General features: G+C 33.7%; 1 protein-coding gene across 20 annotated transcripts in view; it reads right to left on the bottom strand.

The window, feature by feature from the left end:
• Positions 1-10834, bottom strand: part of Gpatch2 (G-patch domain containing 2) — a 243775-nt gene that overhangs the window by 189105 nt on the left and 43836 nt on the right. For 4 of the 20 annotated variants that reach the window (XR_012438981.1, XR_012438982.1, XR_012438983.1 and 1 more), the window contains exon 6: positions 9398-9795. The exons of 15 other annotated variants lie outside the window; for them this stretch is intronic. Coding sequence is in view for 1 of the 5 variants with exons in the window: in XM_074048300.1 (XP_073904401.1) it covers positions 9718-9795 (78 nt within the window). In the remaining 4 variants the exon portion in view is untranslated. Of the gene's footprint in view, positions 1-1049; positions 9796-10834 lie in introns of those variants that run through there. One more of the 20 variants, XM_074048300.1, reaches the window with a different exon arrangement.

Below are 10834 nucleotides of genomic sequence, written 5' to 3'. Positions count from 1 at the left end.
CTACAGAGAAAATGAACTCAATTTGACAGAAACTTGTGTAAATGACAGTGCTCAATATAATGCCAGACTAATGCTAAATGTGATAGGACAAGCCTCCAAACTTTCCCCACCCCCCAAATGAAGCAATGTTAGGCTCTTTTATAGTAACTTGTATTACCAGAGCAAAAGAAGAAAAATATCCAAAATTTCACTAGTTATTTTATACTTCTAGGCACCACATTTAGTGCATATTTTAAAACAGGCATATTTTTAAAAGATCATTCAGAAAGTTGTCGGGATTTGGAAAAGTATAAAAGTAACTGGAAAGAAATTGGGACTCTAGATTTAAAAGGTGAGATATAAAATGGTCAAGTATTTAGGGTGCACTCATGGAATACCTCTTTATCCCCTTCATTGATTAACACCATTCTTCTCATGGGTGCAAACACTGAGGCTTAGAAGTTACACAGCTAGCTGGTAGAATTGCAAATTAAAGTTAGATCTACTGAAAAAGGAAAATCTAACATGTTCTCTGAAATTCCAGGGACCAATTATATTGTGAAGCCAGATTTCAGGTCACTAAAAGGAAGAAAAATAAGTAAAGCTTAAAACCTTATATGATTATACAAAGTTCACATTAAGTCTGTATATAAAGGCAAATATGTCATCAAGAACAACTTTAAAATGGTGTACTTTTAATCCTAGCATAAGGTAGCAGAGGTAAGAGGATAACAAGTTTTGAGGCCAGTCTGCTAAACTGTGAGACCTGGTCTCAAAACAAAACTAAAACTTTGGAGACAGAGATAGGATGGTTGTAGTTTGAGGCCAGTCTAGGAAAAAGTTAGCAAGACCCTATCTCAAAAGCAAATGAGGGTATGGTGGGTCATGCCAGTGATTCCAGGGCAAAGTGCAAGACCCTACCTGAAAAAAACAACTAAAAAGCAAAAAACTGAAGGTCCTCAAGTGGTAGAGCAAAAGTGCTAGGCCCTGCGTTCAATCCCAGTAGGGGAGAGAGGGGGAAAGTGTGTGTGGGGGGGGCGGGGGGGCATACTTCAATCTCTAAAAATTATTATATTATCTATTGTTTCTACCTTTATGGGCATCTAGTATTTGCTGTACCACCATTAATCATTATGCCAGATGCCTCCTAATCTCTCACTCTGCACAACAACCCTAATGAAAAAATAGGATTTTACTAAAGAAATGATTTGCCCAATATCAAAGTGAATAAATTAACAACCAGACTTCAATCACAGGTCTTCCTGGTTCTTTCTTCTACAGTTTTCTCACTCTTAACTACATATTAGAATCACTAAATTTAAAAATAAAATGCCAGTGCCTGAGTTCTACCCCCAGAAGTTTTGACTTAATTAGCCTGAGATGAGGCCCGGTGTCGAGACATGTATATGATTTCCCAAACTGCTGGGTATATACACATACAGAGAGAAAAGCTACTTTTCTTGGCAAGGAAGGGTTAATAGTAAAAAATTAAGGAGAAACCTTAGCAAATACTGTTTAAGTATCTTTATAAAAATAAATTTCAATGTAATTTTTGTACCGATTTAAGATATGCTAAAACAAGATTCAGATAGCCTGAGATCCAAAATGTTAAAAGTGCAAGAAGAAAGGCAGCCTGACACTAAAGTTCTTAACTCATTTAATCTGAAATATGCTTTTAACACAAATAAAATGACACTTTTTAAAGTCAAATACTATAAAAGATGACTTGTCTTCTGCACAAGTGGCAGATCTGTTATCATTCTCATCATATTGAAAGCTTATCCAACAGATGCCCTCTCTGTACCCTCCAACAGCTCTTTGTGCACTCAAAATTAACCCCACTATCACAGTGTTTCTCTGGATTAACCAATGTAAGATATTTGAGGAGGCCTTTGTTGTTGTAAAATGAGGAAAGTTGCATTAAAAGCATTAAAATAATTGTGGTCACTTAAAAAAAAAAATCAACAAAATACAGTGGCAGCATTTTATGTCAGCTATTCCTTGCAAAGGACTAGCACAGTCTTCAAGTCCTTAATTAAAGAGATATTCTTTAAAACTGGGAAGAAATGTTAAGTTGAAAGTCATCCCCTTTTCTCCTAGAATGAATGACCTCTGATCAGTATCTGAACAATTTAAACACAAACACACACACACACAAAGTGTGATTTTTTTTTTAAATTCAAAAACCATGAACTTTGGAGAGCTTCAAGAAAAACAAGAATTATTTTCTAAATTGAATTAAACAGAAAAAGAGAAAGCTGACAAGCAGGTGAATTGTCTAAACAAACTTTCAAGCTACATATTAAGAAAAGGAGTGTCACTTTTTGTTGCAAGTGCCCAAGGTGACTGAGTATATTTTGAAGTGCTAGTTAATTCTAGCCAGAACACAAATCTGTCTTTTCTCTTATAATTAATTCTCAGTGTCAAAACTGCTAGATGTCCTTTTTAGAATCAACCTATCCTGGCTGTTAATTATACTACAGAAATATGTTCAAATAATGTTAATGGCCTGATTCTAATACTCAAAGAATAAGTTGTAGAAAAAGCTCAATTAATGACTTAGCTAAACATATTTATTTAATTATTTTTCAGAGAACATGAGAATGGTTTCCTCTGCAAAAAAAAAGATCTGAAAAGATGATTTTTAAAAAGAAAAGAAATGCATAATCTTGACATGGATATACGAACGGAATTATTACTTGGATATTAAGACAAGTACTGATAATGCCTAGACATACCTAACATCAAAATATTCTCAAATGCTAGGCAAACAGACAAAGGAAAAAAAGGTGACCATTAAAAAAGTTCTTTGAAGAACAACAAATATGTGCATTTTTTACATTTTTAGACATTCAGTAGAAATGGTCAAATTTTCTCAATGACTCCACACTGGGATCTCACACCAGCCTGTGTCCCAGAGCTGCCATGGAAATTTAGATTGAAACCAAGAAGCCCATACCTGCTCCAGGGACAGCCTGGGGCTGACAGAGTTGACTAGGAATTTCCCAAAGCTCCAAGACTAGGTTAAGTCCAAGATGTGTCCTTTTACTGATGCCTGCAAGGTGGAACGACATTCACTGACTGTGTTTACAGAATGTCTTCTATGATTGTGGATAGTTGGCTAGCAATTTAGCAAGGTTAGACAAAACAACCATAAGTCAGTGGCTCACACCTGTAATCCTAGCTACTCAGAAGGCAGAGATCAGGAGGATCATGGTGCATAGACAAATAGTTCATGAGACCTTATCTCAAAAATAACCAACACAAAAAGGGGATACCAGAGTGGCTCAAGTGGTAGAGCTCCGGCCTAGCAAGTGTATGGCCCTGGGTTCAAACCCAGGTACCATCAAAAAAAAAAAAAAAAAAAAAATTAAGACAAAACAAAATGTGATAATTAGAGACCTAATCAAAGAGAAGCAGGGAAAGAATTTCAACATTTTGAATATCTAGTCAGGCTGTTAGGTACTTATATTATACTCATGCAACTTTTCCTCTCCCATAAATCTTCCCAGGTACCATAACTATTCTCACTTGCAAATGTAGAAACTTAGGTGGAAAAAGGTTAAGTGAAAAGTCCAAAATCACTCAGTCAGTAAGTGACAAGTCCTGCCAGAATTTGAGGCTGGTCTTTCTGGCTCCAAAGAACACGCTTATATCTAGGAATTTGCAAAGGCAAGCAAAATTTAGGATCAAATTCAGGGATAAGTGAAATATAAAATTCAATCTCATTTATTCAGTACTTGAAATGTACTAGATTATTTTTTACCTTAAATTCCTGATAAATCCACACACGAGTTTAGAAAGGCAGCATATACACATTTTGTTTTAGATCTGAGAAGTGATTTGGCCTTTGCACTTATCATTTATAGGTCTAAAAAATAAAATTGAGGCCTAAGGCTTCCCCATTGTTACAAATGAGGAAGAAAAGATATTAAATGCTTAAATGTCTTGCCCAAAATTATACTGGAAGATTTTTGCAAAACTGGGATTAGAACTCAGACCTGACCATGGAATGCTGCTCTGACCATTAGAAAGTGCTGTTTAACTTTGCTTTTCCCTTGGCCCTGAAAAAGGTTGTAACTCTTAGCTATCCTAAGTAAAGAACAGAACCATGAAACAATATTAAAAATCCTCTCGAAATTAGCATATTCAATCATTACGTTAAGAAGAAAAAACATCAGGGGTTAAGTCCATTTAGTTTTTTTTAATGCCATTAAGAAAATGCCAAAAAGAAAAAGACAAGACTAGGTTGGTTTATTTATCCAAAATACAATTTTGGATTTATTGGTCAAAACTGCAGGTGGCTCAGATGTCAAAGATCAATGCATCATGACATGAGAAAACTGTTACTGGTGCTTTATGTGCTTCCAATTTGATTGCTTTGGCCTTCCAAACAAATAAATGGCAGTACCAGAAACCTATTAGTATGGTAATACAGCCTTGTTCCTGGATGTGTACAATTGCTACACTTGGAGGATAACAAATAAACAAACAAACATAAACCAGTGGAGACCTACTCTAGATTTCAGTTTAATAAAAGATTAGAACAAATTATAAAATGTAAAAACTTTAAAGATAATCAGAATACCTTTGCAGTTTTTAAATCTCTACAGAAATTCATCTAAGTCTGAAAGGTTCCTAGCTTCTTTTAACCCACAGTTTCTATTTTAGTTCATATTGTTTTAAAAGTTCAAGCCAAATAGGCTTCAAGTTATTATAATCTATTAATACCTAAAACACAGTGAGGGCAGTGTGTACTTATAAATTCAGAAACAGTACAGTTCAAAGAAATATGTTCATTAATCAAATTCTGAGCAGAGAAAATGGGAATTAATACAAGGCACATATCTATACACAGATGAATAGAACCACACATGTAAATATCCATATTTCAATATTTGCAATGATTTTGTCTATATTATATATCTCCCATCCCCGAAAACCAAAGCGGTTTAGTAATTTTAAAATGTATTTTGTTATAATGGATTCACATGTATTACTGTGAATACATGGTATTCACATATTAATGGAAATTCTAAGACTGATGACAAACTGGCTTACAATTCTCTGATGGAGGAGTTACTTAAAGTGAAAGAATACTTTCCTAGAACTTAATACTGCTAAATGATTCATGTTTCATTAGTGTAAACTATTTAACATCATAAAAACCTGACTGCAAAAAGAAAATAGGTAAACATTTTCCTGTTTTTGATCAACCTGTGTAACTTTTAAAACAAGAACATATATCCAAACATGAAAATGATGTTCCCAGATTTTTATATATTCTATTTACTCCACTGCAGCCAGCCACATAATTCACATGCAGAACTATCCCCTTTGAACTAAATGAATTCTGCTATAATAGAGAGTTGAGGCTTGGAAAATTGCTTACAATTGCACATACAAGTGAAAGAGATAGCTAAGTCTAAATTAAGATGTTGGCTGTGAGGTTTCCAATAGGACCTTGACATGACTGCTGACCTACTCACGACACAATCACACCAGTAGGATTTGGAATTCTATTAGTATTACCAGAGGGAAAAAGTCAAGGAGTCATCAAGAAAACAAATCTATATCTTCTACTCCATCAGCCAATTACTGTTGTTAAAGTGGAATTAGATGGGTATTGACAATGCGAAGGGGTAAGGATTAAGCAGATGACTGAATATATAGCAAGCAGTGGTGATCATAGCTTATTTTTTTTATTCATTGTTTTGTTTTTGATGCACAGAGTTTTCAAAAAATTCTAAAATAGGAACCAGAAGAGTAGATTAATTGCTAAAATCATGAAAGGGGAAATACAAATTATACTGTATCTTATAACTGGGTAATGCACAAATAGCTTTATGTAAGAGAACTTTATACAAGTTTATAATATTCAACAGTTTAATAGGAATTTAATAGAACTCTGTACCTGTCTAGAAATAAAAAACTGCAAGAAACATAATTTAGTAAAAGGTTTCTTTGAAAAAAATCCATAGTCATATGAAAATTCCCCAACTGCCTTTTTTTAAAACAGTGCCTTTTCCTAACAAGTAAGGATAATGCAAGTCAAATGATTATAAACCAACATATTCCAACTGCACAAGGAGAAGGTAAAGTGAAATATTTAAGAGCATGATCTCTGCATTCTAGAGACCTAGTTTCAAGTGTGGGCTCTGCCATTTGCTATTGCTCCATGACCTTGAGAAAATTACTTAACCTATGTCTTGATTTCCCAGTCTGTAAAGCTGAGATATAATACTCATGTTATATGGTTGTTGTGAGGTTAAATGAGTATGCTTGTGTAAAAGGCTTAGCATAATATTCAATTAGCGTTAGGCTTAAAACTAGTATAAAATGTTAGCTCTGTATTCTATTGAAATCAGATAGTTATTTTGTCTATAGACAAAATACAGTTTTGTTACTTAGTGTCTGCAATTCCTGAGGTGCTAATTGGTAAAAATCAAGGAACCTACAAACATTTTGGCTATCAATGCAAAAATAAGCTGATTTTATATTATGCTGAAACCCCCCACTGCAGTGGACCAGGCCGGGGCATACACACTCTAAAGCACTTTTAACAGGAATATTACCAAGCTAACTTGCAAATAATACTACCAAGACTCAGAAAAAAGTTCTGATGTTTTAAATACAACTATTTCCTCTACTTCCCCTGCCCCAACCCAGTACTGGTGATTGAACCTAGAGTCTCAAGACTTGCTTTTAGGTTTTTTGTTTGTTTTAAGATAAGGTCTTGAGCTAACTTTGCCCAGCTAACTTTACCAGCCTCACATGTGGATCCTCAATCTTCCTACCACCACCTCTGGAGTAGCTGGGATTACAGGTAAACACCACCATGCCTGGTCCTTCCACCTTTTCATTAGTTTACAAAGTCCTGGTTAAAGTTTCTGATACAATTTTCATCATTTTCTTCTTACCTCAAAAATTATGACCATTTACTAACTATATCTTACTGATTGAATAACACTGTCATTTCCTTCATCCCACACTTTGATGTTAAATGTATGTATTACATCTTTTATTTTCTAAGGTCAACTTTGGATTAATGGTATATAATAAATGAGAGTATATGTATAATAGCCTAAACTAACTATGTAACATTATAACCTGAAGAACATATCAAGAATATCAGCTTCTGTCTTCTTAGTGTGAGAATACAGAAATGACTGATCCTCTCACATACATCCTAAGATCTACAAATAATATTCTGGCTTAGTGAAAACATTCAGAGTGTTCACTTTTAAAATGTAATGTAAATGCTTCATTCAGTGTACACTTTGAAATTATGATGAATGATGCCTAAGGTTTTTCAACCTTCACAAAAATATTTACATTTCCAATGAACTAAGGGATCTTGCATTACTATCTGATTTTATAAACAGTATAATTTCTCCTAACCTAAAAATACATATAAAGGAAAATGAATTACTTTTTGATATCAATAAAACTCAAATGATGCATCTTATAATAATATAGTAAATTTTAAGTTACATTGTTTAAAAAACAGTACCAAAGAAGAGGTCAAAAGCACAATACAGAATATCAAGGTTTCCAACGGTAATACATTAACAGAGGTATTACTGAATTTCTAGTACTATTTTTATAATAAAATTCTAATCAAAACTAAAAAAGCAGAGATGTCCACACACAGGAAAAAAAAAAAAAGCCTCTAGCAAATCTAATAAATTTAACTTGCTCTGCCAGATCTTTTTAACTTATTGGAAAACTCGCTTGACTTAATATTGACATAGAGATGTGTAAATCAATACATTCAGAATGAAAGATATATTTTAATTTAAAAATGTTCAAACTGCAGCAGTAAATCTATGCACTTAACACACAAAAATCATCAAGAGTTTGAATGCTGAGACATAATATTGGGGCTTACCAGTACCTAACGGTAAATGCCAAATACTAGATGTTGACCATTAAAGTTCTTACTTTTTAGGTCATTTTTAAGATAATCTTTATAAAATTTACTGAAATATATTTATAAGCACCAGATAAACTGAATTTCATTGGGAAACTGTCAAAGCCTGCAACCAGGGCACCACCTATCTGCTGCTAATAAAAAGTCCTATTTTTATAAGCTACTACAAGCTATTGTGAGCTCTCCAAATGAAACGAGAAAAAGAGAAGAAATTAAAGCACCTTGAATATCAGTGATTTTCTACATAAAGGCTTTAGCTGTGCTATCCAATATGGTGGCCACCAGGCGCACCTGGCAATCAAATTAACATGTTTAAAGTATAGGACATACAATTATCATAAGAAAGTATAAAATGTCTCACTTTTGCTACAATAATCTTATTATTATATATACACATTTGTAGGAAATAAAACCAAAAATAACCATTTGTTTTACCTAGGAATGTATTATGTAAGAAAATGAGACTTTCAAAAAAACACAAGAATTTAACTTTATCTCCTTCAATAATTGTCTTACTGATGTACAAGTTTAGCTTCATATATCATACCATAAATCTAAACTATCTTGAATTCGAACAAATTAGTAGTGTTCCTACTCCCTGACCCTCCATACACTGCCTCAATGATAATAATCATGACTCTAATCACTAGTAAATGAACCCTTCAACTTACAAATTTATAAAACAGGAAAATGTTATACTTCAAAAGAATCTACAGGAAACAAAAAGAATTACAAAGTGCTTATGTTTACCAAAGTATATATGATCATAGCAAATTTTTTCCCACTTATCTCAAAATCACTGTAGAAAGATGTGCTTCTCTCATCCTGCAATTCTCTCATCTCTACAATTAGTGTGTAACTTTGCTGTTGGAAACCTCCCTCCTTTTACTTGTAGCATCTTTCTCCTTAAATTCTTTCCTTACTCCAACTACCCTCTCAAGCCTTGCTACCTTAAAAGGATGATCCCCATACCAGCATTATCTGGGAGCATGTTAGATATGCAGACCCTGAGGCTCCACCCAAGATTTACTGAGCCATAATTTACATCTTAACAAGATTCACCACTGGCAACCCCCATGACTTGTAGAAAGATTACATTTAAGAAGCATCACTTCTTGCTTGGTGAAAAGGACTTTGACCCTCACAGTCTGTTTCTCTTTTCCTTACCTTTTATGTATTTGTATTGTTCCTTAGTTTAACAAGGTTAGAAACAAATGATTTTAAAACTTTCACTGGACAGATAAGTAAACTAAAAATAAACATTAATACCTAGCAGACCTTACAGAAAAAGGCTCTTGATAAATGACAAATTGGAAGACAAAGCCAAGAAAGAAATCAAAGGTAGAAGAGACTGACACAAGTTCACACAGGTAATTAGGTGCAGGGCTGTATTTCATGCTAACTTCCCAGTCCAGTGCTTATCCCACTATATGGTAATAGTAGCAAGAAAAGCCTTAAGTTTCTCAGGATTCCACCTCTCCTCACCTTCTGCCAGGATGTGTAGGTCTGGAGACTGTGTGGATGTGCACACATCTGCATGTCCAGCTCTGGTGTGTTTCCCAGGGAACAGTTTGAACTATCAGACGATTAAAAATACATATATGGCATATAATTTTTCATCTTAAGATCAATTTTGGCAAATTTCTTTTATTATTTCTTCTCTTCTGCCAAAAAATGTCTAGGTTCCCGAGAGACGAGAATCAGGAAGTAAAGTGCAAAGGATGTATGAAAGAACTTAAAACAGAAACAAATGGCCTTAACTGGGTTGGGCATTATTACTTGAGTCTGCCACTGTTCACTCTCCCCTACTTCTTTTCTTTTATATTCCGCTTCCTCTTTGTCACCCTCTTCCTGCTCCATTGCCCACTGCTCCTTTTCTTTAACTGTCACAGAAAACACAAAGTTGAAAAGTTACTTGAAAAATGCTCAGCACTCAAGAAAAGCATTAGGTAAACCCTGTAATTGTTATAAATAATAACTTACAGTTCTATAGTATTTAAAATATTTTACCAAGTGTTTTTACAAACTATTTTCATAAAAATTAACTTAAACTCATCGTAATATCATAATGTCAAAATGTTTTTCATAATAAGTGATTAAAAACAGACCTTACTTAAGAGCATTCTTTTGACATGGTAAATCTATTTACATTCTTCAATTAATAACATTATGAAAATTTGTAAAAACAAAAGGCAAAAGAAAAAAATTCAGGCAATAAATCCCAAAAAGCAATGAAAGAAACACCAACACTTTAATGTTACTTCTAAAAAAGGAAAATACCCAATATGAATAAAAGAAAAAAAAAAGGAAAATACCCAAAACAAAAGTTGATATGAAACACTGTGGTTATGATCAAAAAGACTGCTTTAACATCAAAACACTGTGGAGCTATCAATGGATTAAATCATCTTATGAAAGACTACATGGGGGCACGTATATATAAGTATTTAACAATACAACTAGCCAGCAAGTCAGTGAACAGAGTGTTGAGGATTTGAGTAACTAAGTTAATTTCTTACATATTCAGTACGTTATTTTCATTTACCTTTTGAGTATAAAATATATTTAACAATGACTAATAGGAGCACTTGAGACTGCAAAATTCATACTACAACAAATAATAACGAAACATACTATTCAGTATAAGGACACCATTTTTGGCTAACCTTATAATGGAAGCACTTGTTAGAACTTTTAAGTCTCCTGAACTCCTCCTTTAATAAAATGCAGCAAAAACATTGGTAAAGACCACGAGCATTTCAAAAACAATTACTGCATATATAAGATTGTTCCAAATTAGCAAGAGCTGAAGAAATTATAATGTAGCATAGAAAGTCAATGAAATGCAAACTAGGAGGAAAAGCCTGAGAGACATGGAGAGTAAGAAACTGCAACATATGTTGGGTGGAATCCTAAAAAGAC

Source organism: Castor canadensis, chromosome 11, assembly GCF_047511655.1.
Source record: "Castor canadensis chromosome 11, mCasCan1.hap1v2, whole genome shotgun sequence".
NCBI classification, from domain to species: domain Eukaryota; kingdom Metazoa; phylum Chordata; class Mammalia; order Rodentia; family Castoridae; genus Castor; species Castor canadensis.
The sequence above is the reverse complement of the archived record's forward strand: the minus strand, read 5'-3'. Positions and strand labels throughout refer to the sequence as shown.